The following is a 27,617-nucleotide window of genomic DNA, read 5'->3' on the forward strand; positions in this document are numbered from 1 at the left end:
TGCCCAAGCTCACTCAGGTCAGAAGAAGAGCAAGGAATAGCATTGGGTCTTCTGAATCCCAATCCAGCATTCTATCCACTAAGTCATAACACGCCTCTTAAATAAATTAACAAACCAGCTCTTCCAAAAGTGGATTATAAATAATATGATTAATATATTTTTTTAAAAAGCACAACTAAGACTGTTTGTTAATTTCTCAGCTCAAAGTAATATGCAACTCTTTAAGTCTCTTGGCAGGTATTTAGCTAGGATAGTGGTAATCCATAGTATCTTTTCTAGTAATACCATGGGATGTACACTCTGTTTTTTCACCTGTATTTTAAACTCTTAAGTAGACATGAGAGAGAAACTGTTTCAGGATATGTCACATTTCCTGATACTGCAAATTACTTTATTATAATAATATTTACTAGCAAACAGAATAAATAAAGATGGTGGCTGCTGAAAAATATCATTTTTAAGCATATAAGTACATATTCAGTCAGACAATGGTCCATCTAGCCCAGTACCTTGTCTTCCAACAGTGGCCAATTCCAGATGCTTCAGAGGAATGAATAGAACAGGGCAATTATTGTCGTCCACTCCCAGCTTCTGGCAGTCGGAGGCTTAGGGACACCCACAACATGGAGTTGTATCCCTGACCATCTTGGCTATCCAAGATAATTCATGATTTCATAGACTTCTCTCATATCCCCCCTTAGTTCTCTCTTTTCCAAGCTGAAAAGTCCCAGTCTTTTTAATCCCTTCTCACATGGAAGCTGTTCCATACCATTAATTTTGTTGCCCTTCTCAGTACCTTTTCCAATTCTAATATATCTTTTTTCTTAGATGGGGCAACCAGGACTGTGCGCTGTATTCAAGATGTGGGCATACAATGGCATTATATTTATATCTATACCTTTCCTAACAGTTCCTAACATTGTTTGCTTTTTTGACTGCCACTACACATTGTGCAGATGTTTTCAGAGAACTATCCACAATGATTCCAAGATCTCTTTCTTGAGTGGTAACAGCTAATTTACATACCATCATTTCTATGTATAGTTGGGATTATGGTTTTCCAATGTGTATTACTTTGCATTTATCAACACTGAATTTCATCTGCCAGTTTGTTGCTGTCACCCAATTTTGAGATCTCTTTATAACTCTTTGCAGTGTGTTTTAGACTTAACTATCTTCAGTAATTTTGTATCATCACCTTACTGTTTACCCCTTTTTCCAGATCATTTATCATTTTTGGTGACAATCTCCAGGGTTGTGCAACTTCTGCAATTTTTCTCCATGTTACAGAATTGCAGCATCTCACAAACTGATCACTTGTATAAATCAGCAAAGGACCATTGGCTATGCCAATTTAAAGCATATGAGGATCTGGCCCAGTGACTGCACAGACACTATGTAGAGTCAGTACAGCATCCACCATGTCACACCAGTTGCAAATAGTCATTATAATATATACTGAGCTAAGTGACTCAGCCATAGGAAAAAATGAACTAGAGCCAGTTTAATGCTGGAAGTCAATCATTAACACAATTATATTCTGTAGATTAATACTTCATTCCATGATTGGCTAAATTCTGTTTCTTAAATCAACACATTAGAGCAATAAGGTATTATGCTAATTGTTCTATTTGTTTTACATAATAATCCTGCTTAGTCACATATGAATAATGGTTAAGTATACACAGTGAATCTGTAAAATCTGGGGACATGCAGTGCCAAGAGCTGCTCCTACTTCATTGTTACCTGGGAGTCGAATGAGATTGGTAGAAGTGTATTAGTTTGATTGGATGGTTCCGGTCAGTCCTCTTCAACGCAATAAGAGTTAGTTACAGCAATTTTAAGTCTTTATTCTGAATCCTACTTTGAGCTCTACTGAACTTGAAGTTTTACGCCAAAATGTATTGTGGAGATTATGTAAGTATAATGATCAGTTCTGCCAAATCTTTCAAAGTTTTCTGTTTGAGTTGTCAACCTTAACAGAACGTTAGAAGCCCAGAACCTCAGCTGGTGTAAATAAGCGCACCTCCATTGTAGTCAATTTACTGCCAATTTATGCCAGCTACAGATCTGGCCCAAGGTTTATATGTGGTATCTAAAATGTGGACAACATGGAGAATGTTGTTTGTACAGTTCACATGCAGTGGCTGTATTAAAATTTTAGATCTAAGGCAAAATGTGTCTTTTACCATTTACTTCTGAGGTCGAGGTCAAGATCTAATTTTGTACCATCCCTAAACAATAATGATTTATATTGAACTATAGCATTTTGATTAACCCGTTTTTTTTTGTTTTTTTTTAAAGAAGCAGATTTAAGTAACCTTACAAAATAAATACAAGCTGAAAGAAACTTGGTTAGGACTAATTTGATAGTCAAAAAACTTGTCAAGACCTTAACAAGAAATGGAAGTTTTATTTGCAGAATCAAACAGAGTAGACTGGTATATTGGTTTAGAAAAAGTTTTGCTTTTCTGGAGTATGTCTCTTTCCTTTGAATGAGTCAACATGAATACATAGAAATTCAGCATGATTTGGTCTAAGAACTACTTAAGACGGAATATAAGATTTTACATTGTATAGGCTTTTAATAGCTATTGTACTCATACATTGTCACATAGTTCATTAAAAATAAACAAAACTTTTGAATTCTCTGACGGAATTGACAAATATTGCCATTTGTTATATTTCATACATATATATATATTTACATTTCAGATCTTTTTCTTTAGAAGATGAATGTATATTCTGTGTTACAATGTAATGTACATATGTTTTTTGTCATTTATAAGCATTTACTTTTGTTGGGGATGTATTAAGTCATATTCAATTTGTTTATATTTTGAAAATTAAAAATATTCAAAAATGAAAAATTGACTCTCTATTAAGTGACTAATCATGGGAGTGGTGTTGATTAAATGTGCCAGATTAATAAATTGGAACCAAGGTGCATGGGCTCAATACTTTTTGAAAGCAAAATATGAAACTGCTTCATATACATGGCACATGGGTAATTGTGCCATTTAAGGAATTTCATAACCTTTTAATAATTAATGCTAGTGTAATAGTGTATTTTTCCAAAATGCTCTGTGTGTGCATCCCCAATTGTTTTACAAATCAATACAGAAAGCATTCGCAATTTTTTCTTTAATTATGTATCTGAAGGCAAATTATTCCAGTCTCACTGACAAAGCATTTCTTTCTAGAAAACTGTATTGCACTTATTTGTTTCTCTAGACAAATAATGATTGAATAGGTTTCCATAATGTGTTTGTCTTTGATCTGCGATTTGGGATCTCGAGTCCATTACTAGATCTACGGCCCCACTAAAGAGCTAAAGGTTTGTTCGTTCTTTCTACTGAGTTATTAATGTATTTCATTTTACTAGAGTGAAGGAGGAAGAATTAGGCAGTCTGACACAACTAGAGGATTAATTTAATCTGCAGAAGTCACCAACTTCAGTTTCTTTTCTTCTTCTGATTAAAGAAGTCCAATTATATTTGAGTAATTAGTATCATGTACTGATAGTATTGCCTGGCATCAATATTAGTATATTACATTATCACATAAGGGAATAGTTTCAGTTTATATCACAAAAAATTGTTAAATATAATATTACTAAGATTTAATGATATTGCAGCTATTTGATCTTATTATAACTTGAAAACACAGTCCAGTATTATCAAATATATAGTCTAAAATTTCTGTATATTTTGTAAAAAGAACAGGAGTACTTGTGGCACCTTAGAGACTAACAAATTTATTAGAGCATAAGCTTTCGTGGACTACAGCCCACTTCTTTGGATGCATACATCCTGCCAGACAAAGAAATGTTATCTGACTTCATTATTGTGATTGCATACTGGAAATGGCTCCCAAGAGTACACAAACAGAAAAACTACCAGAAATTACATGCATCCGAAGAAGTGGGCTGTAGCCCACGAAAGCTTATGCTCTAATAAATTTGTTAGTCTCTAAGGTGCCACAAGTACTCCTGTTCTTTTTGCGGATACAGACTAACATGGCTGCTACTCTGAAACCTGTATATTTTGTCTGTTTGTTCATTGTGATTAACTGTAACTTACCCTTATCATGTCAAGCAGGGGAATAGAGGGAATGCTCAAGAGTGAGGTACTACTCAGTATAAAAGAGTGTGTCAAAATCTGACTGTCACGGAGTGTGGGGGAGTCAGGACCCTGCACCCCTCTTCCTGGGATTCACCGTGACTCTCAGCCAGCCAGTAAAACAGGTTTATTAGATGACAGGAACACAGTCCCAAGCAGAGCATGTAGGTACAACCAGATCCCCTCAATTAAGTTCTTCTGGGGGGTTTAGGGAGCTTAGACCCCAGCTTAGGGTTCCCTGAGTTGCACCACCGGCCCAAACTGAAACCAAACCAAAACTCCTCCAGCAGCTTTCTCTCCTCTCCCCTCTGCTCCTCCTCCCCTTTTCAGTCTCCCAGGCAGAAGGTGTTATTTCTCCCAACCCCCCTCCTGGCTCAGGTTACAGCTCAGGTAGCTTCCTTCAAGGGAAGTCCCCCATCCCCAATGCAACCCCCCTGCAACATTCCCAGGTCAAATCTGCCCTGCTCCCTGCTCCGTCACACTGACCATATACTTTCCCTGAACAAAATACTGTCAAATTCTCTTGTGGTATAAATAGGCATGTCTGCATTGAAGTATGCCCACTTACTCTCTCCCTGAGCTGGGGTGGGAAGAGAAGGGGAATAAGTGGATCCTTGATTGGTATATGTCAGTAGAACATTACTCCCCTTCCCCTCAGAACAAAAAGCAGAGGAGGTATTGCGACTCCGAGGTATGTCTGAATAACCATGCCTCCCGGGGCTAGTTCTGGAATGGTGCAGTTTCACACAACGTTTTACCGAGGGCTAAAGACACAATCTAGCCCTAACTATTTCCTAGAGGAATCCCAATACAATATTAATTTAGAAACATAAGAAAAAGCAAAATCATAATTAGCATTACTTTTAGAATTATTAGTTAGTGTTTTAGAATAATCATCATTTTTTGTATATGGTTGGGTGGAAGATTGCCTTGATTGGAATACATCAAGGCTTAAGAATGCAAACCAGAAAGTGCTCACAACAGCAATCCTGCCAGACAAAGAAACGTTATCTGACTTCATTATTGTGATTGCATACTGGAAATGGCTCCCAAGAGTACACAAACAGAAAAACTACCAGAAATTAGATAGGAAGGCAGCCAATGTCCTTTATAAAATACATATATCAGGAAAAGACAGGAGGATTTTGAGGATGACTGAATTAGCTATGTTGAAAAGTTTCCATTCCATTATTGCATCATATAATTTTCAAATGATGAGAAATATATTTAATAAATTCACATAAATCAAAACTACTATTTTTATCTAATAATAAAGCTGTACCACAGAGGATCTCTTTGTGGAAGCATAGCTAATTCATAAGGGACTAGAGCACATAGCTAGCTTTAAAGCATTCATTTTCTTTTAGAAGGTATTCACAGCTGAAAACATTCTGTCCAAGGAAATCTGACTTAGATTGTTTCTTATCAGCGATATGACTTACTGAACAAATATTATTAGAAGGTTGTTCATACTTCAGATTACTTTTTCCATCATAAGACTGCATTGTCTGAACTTTACACGCCATAATTTGATAAAAGCTGTGAAAGCAGATAGCTACAGCCTCAGCCTTTACTGAGGCTTGTGTTGTACTGCTCAAAGCTTTGGTTGATGGAAGAAAATGTTGTAACTTTCTTACTCTTACTTAGACCTGGGAGACCAGTGCAAACAAGTTTTACCTACTTTTTGCAAATTCTGAATCACTTTTCAGTCTCCAGCCCTTATTTCTTCATTCCCCTCCCACTTCATCCAAGCAAACTAGTTTTATGTTTTCACAGCTGTTTGGGAAGGATCTTTTATTCAAATAGTTACAGGCATTTATGTGCAAGCGATCACATCCACATATAAAGTGATCAATCAGGCCACACCTATGACAACTGGCAGTGTGCTTTTGCACAGGAGGGTATTTGGAGGCAGCAAGAGACTATTAGAGAGTTTTAAAACCATTGGGTCTCTCAGATAAAATAAACAAATACAACATCAGCATGAGGGACAGTGATAGCAGAAGGGAGGGGAGGACAGAAGGGTAGGTAAGATGGAGGATGCTCGAACAGCAGAAAGTTCCTTTGCTTGTGGACACTTTGCTTGTGTTCCAGCCTCAGAAGATGGAGGGATGTTTCTGGAGTGGGTCCAGCCACTAAGGTGGGGATAAGAAAGCAGAGAGAGAACTCCCCCATAGAATCACCTTGATGTGGAATTATATAGAGCAAGGGTCAGATCTGCAGCTAGCCATCTACTGACTAGTTACATAAGTTCAATGTATCAGAGGGGTAGCTGTGTTAGTCTGAATCTGTAAAAAGCAACAGAGGTTCCTGTGGCACCTTTGAGACTAACAGAAGTACTGGGAGCATAAGCTTTCGTGGGTAAGAACCTCACTTCTTCAGATGCAAGTGAGGTTCTTACCCACGAAAGCTTATGCTCCCAGTACTTCTGTTAGTCTCAAAGGTGCCACAGGACCCTCTGTTGCTTTTTACAGATTCAGACTAACACGGCTACCCCTCTGATACTTGACACCATGCAAGGCACTGCATTTAGCCGTATGGAATGGAAATCTATCAACCTCATGAAGAAACTTGCACAAATACAGACAGATATCATCTTCCTTTCCAAATGCATAAGTTCAATGGTAAATTATTCCCTTACCCAGCCCTAAAACACTCCACAGGATGACCCTCATGTTCCTCCTTGACTCAGGAGTAACTGACTCTCTGCTAACTTGTTTCCCTGATACATCTTCACTCTCACTTGAAAAACCATGATGAATGCTACCTTTTCAAACAGGGTTACAGCAAAACCAATACATAAGTAGACCAAAATGTTGTGACCAATATGTCAAAGTGAAAACAATATCTTTAAAATTAGCATACAATGTACTCTTTATTAAGCCCGTGCAGGTGTGTTTTGTGTTTTTCCTTCACTGAACATTATCTAGTATTTTTAGTCTGTTGGCATAACCACATTTCCAAAATTGGCACCTAAAGTTATACCCACAAAAATGGACTTAGATGCAGCTGCAGGTACAAAAGCCACATTTGAGTAATTGCACATGCCATGTTCTGGTTTATGCATGTAAATGTGAAGTTTATGCATGCATGGGAATTTCTGAGGGCAGAGGATTTGAAAATATGGCCCATAGTCATGTATATAGTAGTAAAAATGTACTCAGTGCTGTACAGTAGTAAGACAGAACATACATAAATCAGGAAGTATCCACTACATCTTGAATGTGAGATTTTAGAAGTTTAATGAAGACAATGACTGGAGCTTGAAGTATATTTAGTAGAGAAGATATTGCCAGCATGTAGGGATGTGTGGAAGAGGAGTCAGGAGCTGGCAAAGAAGCTGAGACAAAAGGGCAGATCATCAGTTGATGTAAATCATTGTAGCTCCATTGACACCAGCTGAGGTTCAGACCCATGTTTTCTGAATACACTCTATAGAACACTATTTCCTAAATGCCAAATTTTTGATGTGTTTTTATTTGAATGGATATAGTTATCATGAAATAGATCAAGTTCGAGATTATAATAAAAAGGTTCACAGTCTTGAATTCAGTTTCTTTATATACTAGAGCCCCCTTGGGAAATTGAAAGTACATTTAGATATTGGAGAAATCATCTAAAACTGCTTATTTATCTTGGGGTCCTCCCCAGAATAGTATCAATAAAAGCTATTTAGGGGAGGAATCTACTTAATGTGATTGATTTATAATCAGTGAAGATAAATTGCCTTTCTATAGCTCTCATGTGTAAACTATAGTTAAAAGCCCATTTAATGTCCATATATAAGAAGTGTCTGATACCTATGCAAGAATCACAATTTATCATGACTATGAATCTAAACTCAGTCTGCATGGGTTTTATACCTTTGTTAATCTACCAAAATGAAAAGGCATAAATGAATTACTCAGCACAATATTCATAGTATCATAACTCTGGACAACGTATAAAGTGAATTACTTCAGTGCAACAGCTCTAATAATCAAAAATGCATATATAGGGCATTAGCAACTCAGGGCAGAGCAGCACAAATGTCAAGTCTGGTCCTGGTCCTGCAAGGTGTCTAGCACTCTCAATTATCCATCTCACAGAATTTTCCGAGCACCTTGCAGAACTGGACTCCTAGTGCATATTATACTTCCCTTTTAACTCAGTCCTACCACTGAAGTCAACAGGAGTTTGGCTTGCTTATTTGTTTCTCTACGTTGAATTTATTACTGGAGTCATCTCTGTCACTTCTTCTGTCTGAAGAAGAATTTATACCAACTTCTCCTTTGCTTCCTCAGCAGAGCTTCAAATGCTCAATTTTGAAATCACTGGCTGACATTTTTGCTCCCTTATGGCCTCATCCAATGCTCAATGAAATCAACAGAAAGGCATCCATTGACTTTAAGCATAGGCTTTGGTTCAGGCCCTAATGCCAGAAAAGTTAAATGATTCAAAAGTGTTTCTGTTCTTTTTAACATTCAGACAGGAATCCTGTCATTTGAAAAATATTTGGTTTGCTTATGGTGCTGGGTTGGATAATGGTCTATTTAGAGAAATTAAATTAAGTGAAAACACCCCTAAAATTTACACTGGCATCACCTTTCTTGTAGAAAACTGCAATACCATTTTTACTGCAGCAGAGTTAATATCACCATGAAATGTAATTTCTGCACACAGCAAATGGCAACATGTGTATTGTAAGTGTGAAATTCAGCCTCACAAGGTTGCCATGAGCATGAACATCACTTAGATCTTTGTAGTTTAGTCTCTTGTTTTGCCGTTTCTCTGATTTTAGCAGTTTCATATTTCAGCACCACTGTCAATTATTTCCCATGTATACTGCTGTCTAATCATTTTTATATGTGGAAAGCAGCAAAAGCATAGTCAATTTAGGGAGGTCAGATAATATTGCATTTTACACTGGGGATAAAATACTGTGGCTGTACTATTGGCCTGCTGTCAATAATTAAAGTCTGACTTTTCCACTGAGGAAAACTTCAAATATGTGAAACTAAAAATAGTCTATAGGGTCATGAAAAGTCACTAAGGGTCTAATCTAACTTCTACTGAGGGGAATGGGAATATGCCTATTGACTTCAATGAAAACTGGATTGGGCCCTAAAATAGGCAGACCTTAATGCAGCAATGGCCTACAAGATTATTCAAGTATTTTAGAAGACACCTCCCTATTCTGAATGCCACAAATATCAACACAAAGCCAATTTTAGCAATCTAAAATTGAACTCATATTACTGTAATTACAGGGAAAGTTTGGGTTTAAATAAACCTATTCTTCTGTAGATCAAAGAAATTTAGTCAGTCTGGAAATCAAAGGTTTGGGTTTAGCTTTTCAAGGTTTAAGCATAAGAGTATTGAATTACAATAAAGGAACAACAACTTTAATTATCAAACTTTCACAAGCTTATTTTGAACTTCATTTCTTTCTCTAAAGTAAGGGCAAAATGTTATTAGTGCAACTCTGGCCTAGTTTTTGTTCTTAATCCAGTGTTTTGACTATTGCTACTCTCTTTCCTGGCTCTTTTTAAGATTCCTTTTGTGTAGCAGCAAAAACAAGGAGTCCTTGTGGCACCTTAGAGACTAACAAATGTATTTGGGCATAAGCTTTCGTGGGCTATAACCCACTTCATCAGATGAATGGAGTGAAAAATACAGTAGGCAGGTATAAATATACAGCATATGAAAAGATGGGAGTTGCCTTACCAAGAGTGGGGTGGGTGGGCTGGTCAATGCTCACAAGGCCAATTCAATCAGGGTGGATGTGGCCCATTCCCAACAGTTGACAAGAAGGTGTGAATATCAACAGAGGGAAAATTACTTTTTGTAGTGACTCAGCCACTCCCAGTCTTTATTCAGGCCTAATTTGATGGTGTGAAGTTTGCAGCTGGTATCAATGTTGCTTAAGGTAAATTGTCCTATACCATTGTTTCTTTAGGGCTAGTAGTTCTCCTAGTAGGCATATTAGTAATTCTTTACCTTTCTTCTATTTAGGGTGGCTTTAATTAGGAACAAAGTGTTTTCTCTTACTTTTCTTAGCTGATCATCTATAGCTGATGACCTGTCTCAAGGCATTTGCCACTACCTCTTTCCTATTTTGGAAAGGAAGCTATAGTAACTCTGTAGGTTCTCATTCACTGTTATTTATGATGTGCTCTGTGGTCCTGAAAAATATTTTACACTAATCTTCAGAAACAGTTATTGTAATGTGATTGCTGTCTTCAAGCTGTTGGAATTTGATGTACCAGTGTTATGCCTGGTCTAATAATTCATTCTGATTGATGGGGAGTTGTTACTTGAATTATTCAGAACCCTGTTGGATATTTCATTCACTGGAGGATGTTTAAAGGCTTATTTCACCTATAGATTGGGAGATATTTATTTCAGAGAAATTTCATTGCTATGCTCAAGATTTTTTAAGGATGTGTTAGACAAAGTGTATTTTGAAAATTAAAGTAAAGTAGGGAAATGACAAGGGGGGGGGGAGGAGAATGAACACTCCTGCTGGGGCCCTTCTAAAGCCCAAGCAGATGGAGGAGCAGTCATGAGGTGTGCAGCATGTGTTTTTTTCCTTCTGCTTCTCCTAAACAAAATAGATCAAAAGAGCCATCTGATGTACAGACAAAACACAGGCAGCCATGGACTAAAAACTGAGTATGCTATTTGCAGGTATAGCAGAACTCAGTCAGACTGCACAAAGGAAAACAGTAATATTTGTAACTGCATTTTGGTGTTCAAACAGCTCTCAGAACCTGCCTCAAAATAAAGCTGATTGTTCTGCTCCATTTGCCTTGGTTAGAGAATTACCAACTGGCCCAGCCCTGCTCTCTGGGCTGACACCAGTCTATTGTAATTGGAACCCATTATTCAGTACCAGGGCTTCTAAGCCCTGTGTATCTAGGTAGTGACTGATCATTGTTTCTTTCTCTGAGTCTTGCAGGTGCATCCCTGCAATCTGACATGCTCCTTGGTTAGTGGAACTCCGCAGTCCAACTATCTAGACCCCAGAACCAATACTCAGCCCTCCCCAGGCATTTTCCTTGTTACATTCTTCATGAACAAAATGCCTGTAAAGCAAGGAACAAAAGCTTAATAAAAGAATTTAAGCCACAATTAAAAGAAAAACAAACAAGATTTACAGATCTATGGAAAAATAACAAATAGCCCTGAACAAGACTTCCTCAGTCAGATCTCATGCTGCCTATAAATCCTGAGTTCTGGCTAGTATTCTTAAGCTAGATAGAATCTCCCATTCTTCCTAGAAAGGTTTGTTTATAAATAGCAATAGAATAGCTTCTTACTTAGAGAAGCAGCCTCCTTAAATAATGATTCTCATATTTAGTCAGGGGGCAGCTTTCCCAACCATGTGCTTAGTGTCAGGAACTATGGACCTAAGCTTCTTCAGCTGAGCTTGGGGCTAACTAGCACATCCCTCAGGCTGGATAATGAGCCCAGCTGGGCTGCAGCAGATTTACCTGATTGGCCAACCCTCCCACTTGGCTGCAAGGCATCAACATATCTGCATTTAAACTCAGCAAGGGCAACAGATTACTAACTATTAAATATTTGAGCCTACAACTTCATTCTTTTCTATGCCTTTCTTATTCCTAGCCTTACTCTACACCTACCTTGTGCTTGTCCTGTTCCTATCTACCTCAGCCCTTCTTCTTTGCCTGGTTCTTGACTTTGATTCTGACTTCTAGTTACTGTTCCCAGTTCTGATCACTAGGTAAAACTGTTATGCTTATACAAAGTACATGAAATTTTTTATAGGGGAGAAGGCAACATGCCACATTTATTGAGAATACAGCAATTAGCATATGCTTTTTAGTTATTTATATATATATATATATACATATACACATGCACATCATGCACACAGTTTTGCCAGTTGATGTTTATAGTTACCAGTTTGGATTAATTTAGTAGCCAGCCAGATTGGTCGCAGAGGGGAGCCGGGCTTTGTTGGTCACAATCTGATGCTTTTGGAGTTGTGGCAAGATGAACCTGTGAATCAGAGTGTAGGGGAATAGCAAAGAAACAGTTGGATAAGTTGATTACTGAAAAATAGTTTGATGTGGCATGGACCTTTTGTATAACCTGTGTTATGTCTGCCACAATAGGAGCCATAGGTATTGTACCTTTGTTAATCCTTTTATAGTCAATTGTTAGGCACCAGGATTGGCCGTCTGCCAGTACAGACACTGGCAGTCTGTCAGATGTGTTTCTACCAATGCCCCAGAGAGTCATTCCCTTCTGCTATTTAAAAAAGGGTGGCTCGCATGATAAACTATGGCTTTTAATACAAATATAAAATCCTACCCCTACAAAACCACCTATCTCCTAGTCCCTGACACTTAGACCAGGAAACTCCAGCCCTATTCTCCCAGAAAGGTTTCTGTGTAGAAAGTCCAGTCAAAGGCCCTGTTAGTAGAAAACCGCTTGGTCTAGTAATTATTCCCTAATAATTATTCAACATTGATGGCTCTCTCAGTGATAGTCCTCTCCAAGGTGTCCTACTGCCTCATGTGAGCACGCAATGTCTAGAATAGATTGCCCTTGTCAAGATTAGTCTGGTTTTCCAAAGATGATTACAATGCAAACTGAGGGTTACAATCACACAATTGCATTCTTATAACAAAATGGTGTTAACTTAACTCAGCCATACCCCCAATCTGTCTCTCAAATGACTGTGCAACAGATTTTGGCTGGCCTCTGCATCAGTGTGTAAGGAAGATGAAGTGCACAAAGGGTAGGGATGTGTCCCCTACTTCTCTTCTGGGTGGTTTGCTCCCCTGGCATTAGTTGGGAGAAGTCTCTGTACTTTCCCCGAGAACAAGGGCTGCAATTGTGCCACAAGCAGAAGTGAAAGCTCCTTCCACAATCTTTCTTCTTTCCCCACCAAATGCACCTGCACAAGGGCCAGGCATGACTAGCACTAACATATAGTGACTCATGGAGATCTGAATTCCTTTCCAAATATTCTCCCCCTCCCCCCAGTTTTTCACCATGCACCATCATGTCTCCACAAGATGGTGCAGTATGAAGCTGCCACATGCCACAGAATACAGAGGGTCAGATCCTCAGTTAGTATAAATCAGCATAGCTCCATTGATTTCCAAGGCAGGATTTACTTCAGAGTTATTCATTTACACCAGTTGAGGGTCAGGTCCTTTGAAATTACCAGTGGCCACCACAATGCGGTTGTCATCCCGCTCCTTTGACTAACTTTCAGTGAATATTATAAAGCTCTTTGAAATCCCTTGGTCCTGTATAAAAGGTTTGTAATTGTAACACACAGAAGACAATGAAGAATCATTATATAGTTATCACATTGGAGTCAGGCCTGAACTTGTCCAAAGTTCAGATACAGCATTTGGCTCAGACCTATATCTGCATTTTATGAAGATTTGCGGAAAAAACAGATGCAATGAAGTTTAGTACATGCTGGATCCCCAAAGACTTTCAAACTAGATGTATCAAATGATCTAACTTACAAAAAGTGCTTCAGGATGGCTTTCAGAAAATAATGTAATGAAAGTGGTCCTGGCAGAAAATTGACATTCAAAGCTTCAAATTATAAGGACTGGGGATACACATCTTACAAATAAGAAGGGCATTTTCTTAAAGAAGCACAGTGTTTTGAGTTTTTTTGTATTTATTTTCATAATACTAGCTCTGAGATAAAAGCCAGCCACTGAGTTGTTAGTATTTCAGGGTCCTTAATGGAGGCCTTAATATTATATGCAGCAACACAGAGTTCAGGTCAGTGACTTATTGTATCTTGGTGGAATTCTGGGTCTGCTGAAAAACCAGTCAAAGTTAAATGAGCAGCTACAATGACCAGCTAATCTGGAAGTGGACTCCGACACAAACATTTGTGTGAGATAGAAGCCAAGATCAAAGCTAAGTATTGTGTGAGGTAATTTAATATTTTGGAAAGAGCTGTTTGCTCAAATTTTGTTCTGGGATTTTTATTTAAAATGTTTTTCTTGTACTATGTTTTCTAGAAGGAGTTGCCTTGAAGTTACATATGTAATTTTGTTCTATTTAAAATCATTGTTCCTTTGATTTTTATGGTAATGTAGTTTGGCTGTTTATTGGCTTGGATTTTCCTTACTAACATTGGGCCTGGTATACTGAGCTGAGCAGTGCCTCTTAAGAGGTCAGCTGAGGATATTCAGCATATGCAAGGATCAGGCCTGTTGTCAAAGATCCATAATTTATATTGTCTGGTGATTTTCTGGACAAGGGTGCATATGTGTTATGCACTCCCCATCTCTTTGCTCATGATCACCCCTAAGCCATATGCTAGTAATTGTTTCTTTTCTACAGAAGGGACTTAAACCCATTTTGCTTTGGGAGTTTCAAGAACATGTACTTGTGAACACAAATTATTGATGCTCACTACATCTCAGTTCTGACTGACAGGTTATATCTTTTGAAAAAAATTCTTTGTAAAAAATTAATAGTCTCCCAAATGGTGGAAACCCATTACTAGAGACATTTAAAAGTAGACTGGACACAGTGAGAAAATAGATTGTAGGGTACAATTCTTAATGGAGAGGACGATGGTCTAGGTGTCCAGTAGGTCTTGTCCATCTCTGATCACTATGACCCATGTCCTCATGTCTGCCACAGCTTTTGCTTGGCTCACTTGGAGCTCTGTGGCAGACATGAGGACATGGGTCATAACAAGTAGAGATGGACATCTAAACCATCCTTCTGTCCACTAAGAAATTGTTCCCTACAATCTATTTTCTCACTGTGTTCAGTCTACTTTTAAATGTCTCTACTAATGGGTTTCCACCATTTGGGAGACTACTGATTGGCCTAAAAAGATGTTTGTCAGGAAGCTTTCCTTTTTCTTAATTTAATTCCATTACTACTAGCTATCATATTTTGCATCATGGCAAAAAATTCCTCCCTATTTAATCACACCTTTCACATTTTTGCTAACAATTGTTTCACTTTGTATAGCTTGGCTAAGCAGTGACTATGTTTAAGTCCCAATCCGGCTGCTGGATTCACATAAACTATTGTGCCCATATGGAGCACTATGAAGGTCAATGCTGTTCCATACAGGTACATGAATTAGTCATGAAAATCCAGTGAGAGCATCAGTACCTTAGTTATCTTAATCTTTCCTCATAAATCATGCTCTCTAACCCTTCCATGTTTGTTGCTATTCTTCTAATTCCTCCACTATTGACTTCATGTCTGAGATGATAATGCTTAGAAAGGACCGTGCCTGTGATACTTCATTGATATTAGTCATATGACCTCTGTATGGCATATAAAATGGTTGTTTCTATTTACCCTAGAAGAATTGAGATTCAGAGATGGGTGTGTGTAGTGAAAGAATATTAATACCATCATCTGTGACATACCAATACCATGCTATCCATCACTAAAGTTTCCATTCAGACAACCTTTCTTTGAGGGTAAATAGAAACAACCATTTTATATGCCAGGACCAGTATATTCACTGTAACTGAATCTCTGAGGATAACCTCTTTTCCCTTAGAGGCTGGAGAATTAGGCACAGAAAAATAACTTCAGCATAAAGTAGGAGTAGCAGTTTCACTAGATTTTGTAATTATTTTCTATCACATCTGCTTATAATATAAATTATGTCTATAAAACAATACATCAAAGAACCTCTGCAAAGTTTTCTCTGTACTGGACACTATGGAAATACCTAGACAAATTAGATTTAGATTGTTTCCATTGATCTTTCACATTCATCTTGAGATATCCATAAGCCACATCAGTCTAATGAAAACATCCTCTCCACCCAATCTTAAAAACAAATTCCATGTGCATGGCATAGGTTACTGATCTATTGTGAGTGCTAAATTTAAAAGAGCTGTTGAATCTAACAGACTGGAATTAATTACAATTTCCACTTCTGAAATGATTTTTTCTGGTGTGTCCATACTTTTGATGGCTTATTTAAGCAATAAGACATCTGCTTGATCTTAAGAAATTTAAACTAAAATGGCTTTCTTGTGCTAAGTTTGAATGTAAGATGCTGTTTTGTTGCCAACTATTTCTGAAACAGTGAACCATGTATGTCAAATCTACTCCAAATGTTCTACCATTTTAAAGCTGGACAGAGAGCATTGTAACTGAATGCAAGTCATGTTTTTACTTTCTCCTACTGCCAAAGGAAGTTTTAAAGCCCTAGAACTCTGTGCTAAACAAAGGACGATCTTCATTTGAATTCTGCTTGGGGCATCCTATTCTTTTATAATCCTCACAACTATATTGGAATGGCGCTGTTTTGTTTAATTTTTCCTCAACTTGATTTTTTTGAAAGTGGCTAACTTAAAGCATTGCTTTCTGATCCTTCAAATAATATCCTAACTTTTTCTTTTTAATTGCTAAAAGTGTTTCCCCTCATGTTTTTCAGGTGGGCCTGAGACTAAAATCAAACATATCTGAATATCCTTTGTCCCCTTTTTCTTTTTATACACCTGCCTCTTGTGTAAACAAATATCTTTCTCTAATCTCAGGTGTTATAATAACTGTAGGAGCTACTTGCAACAATAGATACCCAATTTTCAATGGAAATGTGATCATCATGTTGACCGTGCCCCTTTAATGAGGTTGGAATGCAAGGATTAACATAATATTATTTACTGGTCACTTGTGAAATATTGCTTCGTAGCCTCATAGAAACTAAAGTATGTGTTTTGAGTGTCAATGGGTTCCAAAAAACAGGTTTGATGCCTGATCTTGCAATCTTTACTCATTACAGACATAGGTTCCAGAGGGCTTCAGTGCTTTACTCATTAAAGGAAGGACTATTCATATGAACAAGGGTTCCAAAATCTATTCATAATTCTGCTGATGACATCTTGTATATAATTAATGATCAGTTACAAATAACACTCTCTCTTTTCCCCCTTAGCAGATACAAGGAACAATCTTCCCAGCTCCAAATTTCAACCCAGTTATGGATGCCCAGATGCTGGGGGGAGCCCTACAGGGGATAGGTGTGTATCCTGACTGACAATTCCAAGCCCTCTCTTCTTCCAGCCCATCCTTGGAAACACCTTTAGAAAAAGAACAATCATAGAAACAGGCATTAAGCATGGAAAGAGATAATTGATTTTTAACTAAAAATCATAAATCACTGACATTAAAAAAAACTCTGCAATTGCATTGGAAGGAATTAGAGTATGTTCAGGGTAGACATAAGCCTACGACAACTTAGTCAAAGCTTTTGGGGTTTTTGTACTAAGCTTCCTTTTCCTAAAGGTTATCTTTTATTTTACCAGCTCTCTTGAGACAAAAGAAAAGTCTCTTAATTATGACATCTAAAATTAGCTATTCTCAAAGGATATTGGCTTTTAAAATATCAATCATGTCTGAAAAAAAACAAGACAAGATTACCTTATTGATTCCTCTTGAGGAATAGCTAATCTATGGACTGAAAGCACAAACCAGACAAAGATGCAGTTCACCAAAGCATTTTTTTCTCTTCAGGTTTTTGTTTTCCTCTTTGGGTATTGTTGATATTGCTGGGGGTCAGTATATTGAATCTTTGAATGAGACATTTTCCCCATCAGGATAGCTGTCTGCATGGAAAGCTTTCAAATTCACCCTGCTAGGCTTTTTACTAGTATTAAAACTAGGGCTGTCAAACAATTAAAAAACTAATCACGATTAATTGGGAGATTTGAAAAATCATGACTAATTGCACTGTTGAATAATATATCATTTATTTAAATATATTGGATGTTTTCTATGTTTTCAAATATATTGATTTCAACTACAACACAGAATACAAAGTTTACAGTGCTTACTTTATATTTTTTATTACAAATATTTGTACTGTAAAAGAGAAATTGTATTTTTCAATTCATCTCATAAAATTACTGTAATGCAATTTCTTTATTGTGAAAGTGCTTAGGATCATTATTGAGCAGAACCCATCATCAGCATAGAAGTATGTCCTCTGAAATGGTGGTTGAAGCATCAGGGTGGCATACTAATGTTTAGAATATCTAGCATGTAAATACCTTGAAATGCCCGCTACAACAGTGCCATGCGAACACCTGTTCTCACTTTCAGGTGACATTGTAAATAAGAAGCGGGCAGCATTATCTCCCGTAAATGTAAACAAACTTGCTTGTCTTAGTGATTGGCTGAACAAGAAGTAGGACTGAGTGGACCTGTAGGTTCTAAAGTTTTACATTGATTTGTTTTTGAGTGCCATTATGTAAAAAAAACAAAATCTACATTTGTATGTTGCACTTTCACAATAGAGATTGCATTACAGTACTTGTATGAGGTGAACTGAAAAATGCCATTTCTTTATCTTTTTTTACAATGCAAATATTTTTAATGAAAATAATAATATAAAGTGAGCACTGTGCACTTTGTATTCTATTGTAATTGAAATCAATATATTTGAAAGTGTAGAGAAATCTCCAAAAATATTTATAATACATTTAAATTGGTATTCTATCATTGTTTAATATTGTGATTAAATCTGTGATTAATTGTGATTATATTTTTCATAGAGTTAATTTGTTTTGAGTTAATCTCTTGAGTTAACTGTGATTAAATGACAGCCCTACTTAAAGCACCAAATCTGGCATTCTGTCCAGCCATTTTCTTGAGTGGAGGGGTATGTGCCTCCATTCAGCTATGTATACTTTGTCCCAGGAAATACCAAAAAGTATTAAGTACAATCTGCCTCTTCTTTTTGATTGATTAAGCTGGTTACATGTTAAGGTTTCTCGTATTTTACTATTCTTTAAGCAAGAACTTTTAATGAGTCATATTTTCACTGGGATTAAAATAGACAAGATTCTGTCCATCACCTATTAAATACAAATTGCAATAACACATTTTAATATACACCTCTACCCCGATATCATGCTGTCCTTGGGAGCCAAAAAATCTTACCGCGTTATAGGTGAAACCATGTTATATTGAACTTGCTTTGATCCACCGGAGCGCGCTGCCCCCCCCCCGTGTTATATCGGGTCACGTTATATCGGGGTAGAGGTGTACTTTAAACTTAATAATGTAAAAACATGGGCATAAGCTTCTGTTTTCATGCATGACTACTTATCTGACAAAATTAAAGCAGTTTGACTTCACTGAAGCTATGTCCATTTACTCCCCACAGACTTTGCCCCGAAGAGTTGGCAGTTTGTTGCCCTAGTCTAGCTAACAATTATGCATGTAATAAAATTACTCACATGAGTAGTCTCAATGAGCAACAATGGGAGTACTCACATGAATAATGTTACTTATGGAGATAAACAATTGCTGTGTTGAGCACTAACTTCAAGGATGGACAAACCACTTTTCATTATGAACAAACCTCCTGAAGTAACTGTTCTCTGAAAAGTAAAAACAACATACTGGATTTGAAACTGCACACTTCTTGAGTCGGAGGCTACATCATTGAACGGAATGGGAACTTTGCTATTGACTTCAGTGTGCACAGGCTTGGACTCCAGATGAGAAATAAAATGGCATCCATCTCATTCATGAGAGCCAACAGCCTGCCATGTGGTGAGGAAATGGTGCTCTGCCAATTAAACAAGACTTAATCTACTGTATTATCCACTGTAAATCTACTGTATTATAGACTGATGACATTCTATTCAGAATTTGTGGTTATACGGTAGAATGTTTTATTACCATGATCAGCACTTGGCAACATAATACAAGCCATAGTTCTTGCAGCTAATATCAAATTTGTCTAAACAGAACCTGAGTTAAAATTCATACAATAAAATCTGCACAGTCCCCAAAAATCAAGAATTATTTCAGAATAATGCTAAAGAACCTTAAAGACTATCTTCCAATACCATACTATCCATCACTAAAGTTTCCATTCAAAAACTTCTGTGGGTTACCTGCAACTTTCACTTAAACACTCAGGTAGCTCTAATCACCAGTTACAAGCTAATGATCATAGATAACCTTCTTCCACAAAGTAACCCTTGTCCTAATGCATCATTCAGAAATCAGTATTAATAAATAATCCTTCAACATCTTATTTTACACTATCCAACTGAGCACCTTATTCAGCAATTTTACAACCAATAGTCCCTCTGTAAATAGCCATTCCATTACTGGAGATCAATAACTCGAAAATGACAATTTAATCAGCATTGTCACATGCAAACTCAACTTTCCAGTCCTAGCTATAAATTCTACCCAAATGCCTAGTTCTCATTTGATGAAAGCCTTGATCCAATTTTACTGATGTTTTCAAGTCCATTCCCCTTGAGAGTATGGTAATGCATCTGATGATAATACAGATTTCTTGACTATTTGTCAGTAGTACGCCAGCAAATGAAAGGTACATAAGCATGATAAAGATTATTGATATTTGTAAATACCAATCTGATATTAATCTGTTGATTTTTTTCTGCAAGAAATGTGGTTAATGGATTTGAACAAAACATGGTATCTTACTTACATTCACCAAACAATGATAAATATAAGTAAAAGTTTAATTTAGGCATTTTGTCTTGTTTCCTTTCCAGGTTGTGAAAAGGACATGGTGATTGATATTCTAACACAGCGTTGCAATGCACAAAGACTTATGATTGCAGAGGCTTACAGGGACATGTATGGCAGGGTATGATATCGTTTTGCATATGTCCACACTTATAACCCTTCTGTACTTATTGCTGTTGGCCTTTTCTTCAGGTCGTTTCCTGGAACCCAATCTCTGGCATGAAGCTGTATCGCCACCTGATTGACAGACAACTACTTTATTTATATGACTATCAATAGCTCTGCAGGTTTTAGACTGTCAGTTATCATTTATATGACAGTGGAAGTTAAATGTCTGTTTAGACATAAAGAACTAAGAAGGAAACGAGATGGAAAGTTTCTTCCCCCACAGTTCACTCACTATGTTCCTCTACTGATCTTACATACATTCTTTAGAAATACCTCTATCTTCCTCTCACCCCGGCTTCTCAAATATAGTTTGTTCTCCTGATTACAGTGTGTGACTTTGGGCATTTTACTTAAACTCTCTGTGCCACTGAGTACCCATTGGTACAGTGGAAATAAGTTATCTGACAGAGATATGGTGATATGTAAATAATGTTTGTAAGGTGCTTCAGAACTTGTATGAGATCAGATCTGCTCACATCCAGAAGTGATGTGGCACAATTTTTGTGATAATACATGACCACCACCAATTTTTATACTGAAATATACACACACACATGCTTTTCAAATATGAGAGGACAGGAGTTTGGGTAGCTTTTGTCTTCTGGTCAGATTCTATTTTTTTTAATATTCTATTTAAATTAATTAAAAGCACCTACCAGGAACATTAGCATCTCTTATACAAGTCAGAGGAGGTAATATTGCCTAACGGATAGAGAAGTGACCTAGGCCTCAGTAGACCTGGATTCTATGCCCAGCCCTACAACTGACTTGCTGGATGCCTTTGGGCAAGTCGTGTTGTCAGTTTGTGCCTCAGTTTCCCCATCTGTAAAATGGGGATAATGATACTGACTTTCTTTGTGAAGTGCATTGAAATCTACAGATGCAAAAAGCAATGCAAGAGTCAGATTTTCTTATTATATACAAAAATACACAACTAATGAAAAATCCTATGATTAAACTGACCAGATTCCCCTCAGTCATAATAGAAATTAGCCCAATAGCTTGAGTTAAATCCAATTTTCCTGAACTCTGGATCACCCAGTCCCCCTCAGTCTACCAGCTCACCACAACCCTGAGAAAAGAGATTCTCCTTGAGAAGTGTCTTGATACTTAGCTTCTCAGGTATACAGGGGCTGCTGGGAGGGTGTTCTCCATAAGCAGACCTTAACTTTTGAATTTATTCCCTCCCTGATCCAAAATTGCCCAAGTCTGTTGATTTTTATATAGGCTGCAAAGCCCACCTGTTTTCTGAGACAATGAAGGGATGGAGAGGCAGAAGGAGGGCTGGTATATATGGGTAGAGGGGAGAATTGTTTGAACTTTATTTTCATGTTTAGTTGGTTATTTTCTGGTTTGTAGGGATGGGGGGGCTGATGATTTTGTCTGGATTATATCATCTTTAAACAAAGGTAAAGAAGGGTTTTTGTGTTATAAATCAAAATGAATAAACTACAACTAAGCCATAGCTCATCTCACTTTCCAGCGTCTGTTGTTCTACTTACATTTAATTGAAATCACTAGAACATCAGTATATACATAAGTGAATTCTATTACCTAGATATCTTTATGACTTTTATGCCTCCTACCACCATAGTACCTGAATACCTCATAGGCCTGGTCCACACTAACCCCCCACTTCAAACTAAGATACACAACTTCAGCTACATGAATAATGTAGCTGAAGTCCAAGTACCTTAGTTCGAACTTACCGCGGGTCCAGATGCGGCAAGCAGGCTCCCCCATCGACTCCACGTACTCCTCTCGCCGAGCAGGAGTACCGGCGTCGACGGCGAGCACTTCCGGGATCGATCCCAGAAGATCGATTGCTTGCCGCCGGACCTGGAGGTAAGTATAGACCTACCCATAGTCTTTAATTTGTCCATCTTCACAACACCCCTGTGAAGTAGGTAGTGTTCCCTTTACCAAAAGGGAACAGAGACACAGACACTTACACAAAGTCACACAGGAAATCTATGGCAGAATCTAGGACTCCCCAGTCATAGGCTGTATCCCTAATCACTATACCATCCTCCCTCTCTAATATAACTGTAGTAGTTGCCATTAAAGAGTTATCTTTTCCCAACACTTACTACACAGTTACCATAAATTCCTTCAGTGTAGAGAAAACTGTGGTAATCTCAGACTGTGTGTGGTCTATATAGTTGGTAAATGAGGTTTAATGATTTCTGCTGTACCAGTTATGTTTGGGATTGAGCCAACAGTTTTAAAAAATCAAATAGCGTTATAGGCACTGTAACAACTTTTAATTGTATTTTGTTAAGAAATTGAGCTAATCTGATCAAGCTAATCTCATCTCAGGTGTGTGTACAGTCCACAGCAGAAACTGTGTACATAGCATTTCTTTTCAACAAGTGCTCCTCTGATATTTTTCTGGAATATTACTTGCAACTGGAGCTATCATTATAATAAAATAAAAAAGTTAGTGATATTTTATTTTAAATTACTGAACCTATGGGTAACTGGGATATAAACCTATATTATTTGCAGAAAGAATTGCCAGTTCCTTTTTAGGGAGTTCACATAATGTGGTTTGAGATATTCTGTATTAATGGAGGATAATTCCTGTTATGTCTACTTAATTCAACAGTTTGGATTTTCATTTTAAAATCCTGAACCAAACAATAAATAAAAGAACAAAGAATAGATTCCTCTAGGTCAATTTTACCTTAAATTCAACCTTCTTTTCCCACCTCCCAGGAATAGCCTCTTGGCCCTGTAACGTTGATGGCTGCAGGTCTCATGATAAGGGGGAAACTGGAAATGTAAAGGAGAATCTCTGCTTTCATTTTCAAAAGAAAGTTTCTGGCCCTTTTTACAACGTAAGCAAGTTGCTAATATTAAAAGGAACAAGCAATTGGATTCCATTTCCACAGCAGAATGTGTGGGGTAGAGACAAGGGCTCTAGCTTTTTTGCCGCCCAAAGCACGGCAGGCAGGCTGCCTTCGGCAGCTTGCCTGCGGGAGGTCCCAGGTCCCGCGGATTCGGTGGCATACCTGTGGGAGGTCCGCCGGTCCCGCAGCTTCGGCATACCTGCTGCCGAATCCGCGGGACCAGCAGACCTCCCGCAGGCATGCCGCCGAAGGCTGCCTGACTGCCACCCTCGCAGAGACCAGCAGGGCGCCCCCAACAGCTTGCCGCCCCAGGCATGCACTTGGAGCACTGGTGCCTGGAGCCACCGCTGGGTAGAGAAGAGTCTAAAGATACACAAATTAAGTGAAATTAGTCAATTATTGGGTGCATCTTGCTAACCTTCCCAAAAGTCTTTATGCCAACCCTATGTAAAGTGATGTGGAAATGGGGGTCAGTAATTAGTTACTATTTGGTTGAGGGAGCAGGCAAAAATGCTAAGGGTCTGCTACTTCTCCACATCCTCCCTCTCTCTTCCTCACCCCATTTCTCTGGTTTCTAGCTCTCTCTCATGGGACATGTTCAGCTTTAATATTTTGTTTTGATTTTTTAAAAAAATTCATCAAACAGGCCACTGTATAGACACTAGTATATCGACTTCACATATTTAGACCTCTGTCTAGATCAATTTTTAATATGGTAGCTATTTTGCTTTCAATAGGATCCTGTTCATATTGACACTAATATGAATTACAAACTGGAAATGGGGCAAATTAAAAGCAGAAATGGATAAAAGCAAATGCTGAAGTTAAATACCTTCTGAACTGGCTGTTTGATTCAGACATATCCAGAAACTTAAGAGATTCCTTCTTACAATTAGCCTTTAAGGATTTCTCAGAGAGACAATTGGAAATTTTTAATAATGACAACTTAGATTTGTCTTTTCTTATTTTTCACTACTTCTCTTCATTCTACCCTGGTTCTGATTACAGGGGGTAATTTTAATTAGTCTCCATTTGTATTATTAATCCATATTCCCACAGGCATGCTGTCAGCAGTAAAATATCTTAATGAATTAATTTCAAGTCTATGTGTGATTTAGTAGTTGTCAAATGTATCTAATGCGCATTCAGGGAAGATTACATATTGTTTCTTCATCATAAATTCATTTTTTAATTTGTATGTCTCCTTCCTCATTGCTACTCTGTTTACTAAATTGATTAACCATGGGATATCTGAGTATATCTTTAATTATTCTCCTTCTGAGAGATAGAGAAGCTTTTGCATTAACTATGTTGTCATTTTCAGTTATAGTTTTTCCACCATTTCCATGGATCTCTTGGTAATGAAAAATGTTCACCAATACACAAAAAAAGTATTTAAGACAAGTTGCATTGGAAGAAACACCCTTAATACTTTTGTTTCAGTCCATCAAAAGTGAAGTCTCTATCTTTGGACTAAAAGAAGATATACATGGGGGGGGGGGGGAGCAGGGACTGGCTGGTTTATGGGATTGGAGTCCATCTGATCACTGATTCAAATCCAAGCTCAGGTCAGTAGGAATCTGGGCCCAGGTCCTCAAAGGTATTTAGGCTCCTAACTTCCACTGATTTCAAGATTAAGGCACGCTTGCAACCCACAGAACCTTCACTCAGTTAGAGCCAAAGCTCACTGCCTAAATTTCCTCAGTAAAAGCTCACTACGTGCCTAATCTTCTGCCACAGGCTGGCACCCTGGCCTCTCTCATGCCTCAAGCCAGGCAAAGATAGATGGCATCTTGCCCATCTCACCTGCAAAGCCTGATCCGGTAGCTGTGCTCTGAATAGGGCTCACTCCACACCAAAGAGCTGGGTGGAGGAGGAGTTAACACCCTCCCTTCTAAGATTTAGCCCAGTACTTAGGACATTCACTTAGGATGTGGGAGACCCCAGTTCATTTGTTCATTTCCCCCCTCTGCCTGAGGGAAAGGAATTTTAACAGGAGTTTTCCACCTCACACGCATGCCCTAATCACTGGACTATAGAGTTATTCTTACTCTCTCTGGCCTAATTAACACTTAATTATTTAGTACAAAGCGGAATGGCTTCAACAAGAGAGATTGAGATACACCCTCTTCCCCCCACCCCCGAGAATAGAATCATAGGACTGGAAGGGACCCCAAGAGGTCATCTAGTCCAGTCCCCTGCACTCATGGCAGGACTAAGTATTATCTAGACCATCCCTGAAAGGTATTTGTCTAACCTATTCTTAAAAATCTTCGATGATGGAGATTCCACAACCTCCCTAGGCAATTTATTCCAGTGCTTAATCACCCTGACAGTTAGGAAGTTTTTCCTAATGTCCAACCTAAACTTCCTTTGCTGCAATTTAAGCCCATTGCTTCTTGTCCTATCCTCAGAGGTTAAGAAAAACAATTTTTCTCCCTCCTCCTCGTAGCAACATTTTACATACTTGAAAACTGTTATCATATCCCCTCTCAGTCTTCTCTTTTCCAGACTCAACAAACACAATTTTTTCAATCTTCCCTCATAGGTCATGTTTTCTAGACCTTTAATCATTTTTGTCATTCTTCTCTGGACTCTCCAGTTTCTCCACATCCTTCCTGAAATGTGGTGCCCAGAACTGAACACAATACTCCTGTTGAGGCTTAATCAGCAGGGAGTAGAGAGGAAGAATTACTTTTCATGTCTTGCTTACAACACTCCTGCTAATACATCCCAGAATGGTGTTCGCTTTTTTTGAACTGCATTACACGTTTGACTCATATTTAGCTTGTGGTACACTATGACCCCCAGATCCCTTTCCGCAGTACTCCTTCCTAGGCAGTCATTTCCCATATGCCAGTCGAGTGGTTCAGGCACTCACCTGAATAGTGAAGGACCCCTCTTCAAATCCGGTTTCCTCTTCAGATGGGGAGAGGGAGAATTGAACTAGGTTCTCCCACATGAGTACCCTAACCCCCTGATTAGTGGTTAAAAGGGAGTCCACCTCCTCTCCATCCCATTTAGTATGGAGCTAGGCAGGCACATAAGCCAGTCTCACAAGAAATGTCTCAGGTATCTAAGCCAACATACTCTAGGAGATGGGTTCCCAGCTGTGTATCACATGCAGAAATAGGTCTCTCCCTGCAGCTCTGACATAGACGCCTAACTCCATGAAAGAGGCACCCCTCTCCTCAAGCAGCTGCTGTTGGCTAGTCTTGTCAGCTCCCTGCCTAGCATGCTGGCTTTTGTGGATCCTATTGTTATACCAATAGAATAAAAACCAGCAGGATCTTATTAAGAGGGATAAGGCAAAGATGTCACATTTATTGTAAATATAATGATAAAGCAAAAGATAAAAGTAAACAACGTTGTTTGACTACTTATTCCTATCACTACTTATTCCTTATACACACACACACACACACACACATATATATATATAGAGAGAGATTCATTCACACAATTATTCATTCAAGTTCTGTATAGGTGTTATAGTTACCAGCCTAGAAGTTGCTCATGCCAAGTTACTGGCCAGGTATCTTGGTCATGAGGATGGAGCCGAGTCTGTGTCAGGTGCACCTGATGCTCCTGGAGGCTGGCAGCAGAACCAGAGACTCAAAATCCTCAGTCTTGAGAGTCCATTCTTATAGGAATTAATTCCTATGTTAGTCTATGGGAGCTGTTTCATTCTGCTGTTGCTGACTCAATCAGCAGATGGCACATTCCTGGGCACATTCCTGGTGGCTCCAAACTGTCCAAAGTTTGTGTTTCTCATCCTTCCAGGTGATGGGGTGGATCCCAGTTTACCCTCCGGGGGTTCTGGTGGTCCACTTTACACATTCTTTGGCCGATGGATACTCCCTTTCTAGGCTGGCACCTCCCTAACCATTCATGTACATCAAGCATTCATCAACATACATTCCATAACTTAACCATATTTTAATTTAGTGTCTCCACCACTTTCAGGATGTGTGCTAAT

At 38.2% G+C, this 27,617-nt stretch overlaps 1 protein-coding gene across 3 annotated transcripts in view; it reads left to right on the forward strand.

The window, feature by feature from the left end:
- Positions 1 to 1,702: 1,702 nt before the first annotated feature.
- ANXA10 (annexin A10) overlaps positions 1,703 to 27,617 on the forward strand; it is a 45,619-nt gene continuing 19,704 nt past the window's right edge. Inside the window, exons 1-3 of one of the 3 annotated variants that reach the window (XM_065596531.1) lie at positions 1,703 to 1,917; positions 17,041 to 17,122; positions 20,645 to 20,739. In XM_065596531.1, the coding sequence (XP_065452603.1) occupies positions 1,900 to 1,917; positions 17,041 to 17,122; positions 20,645 to 20,739 (195 nt within the window). In that variant the 5' untranslated portion in view covers positions 1,703 to 1,899. Of the gene's footprint in view, positions 1,918 to 17,037; positions 17,123 to 20,644; positions 20,740 to 27,617 lie in introns of all 3 variants that reach the window. The other 2 variants (XM_065596532.1, XM_065596530.1) reach the window with 2 other exon arrangements.

The sequence above is a fragment of the Chrysemys picta genome, chromosome 5, assembly GCF_011386835.1.
Source record: "Chrysemys picta bellii isolate R12L10 chromosome 5, ASM1138683v2, whole genome shotgun sequence".
Taxonomy (NCBI): domain Eukaryota; kingdom Metazoa; phylum Chordata; order Testudines; family Emydidae; genus Chrysemys; species Chrysemys picta.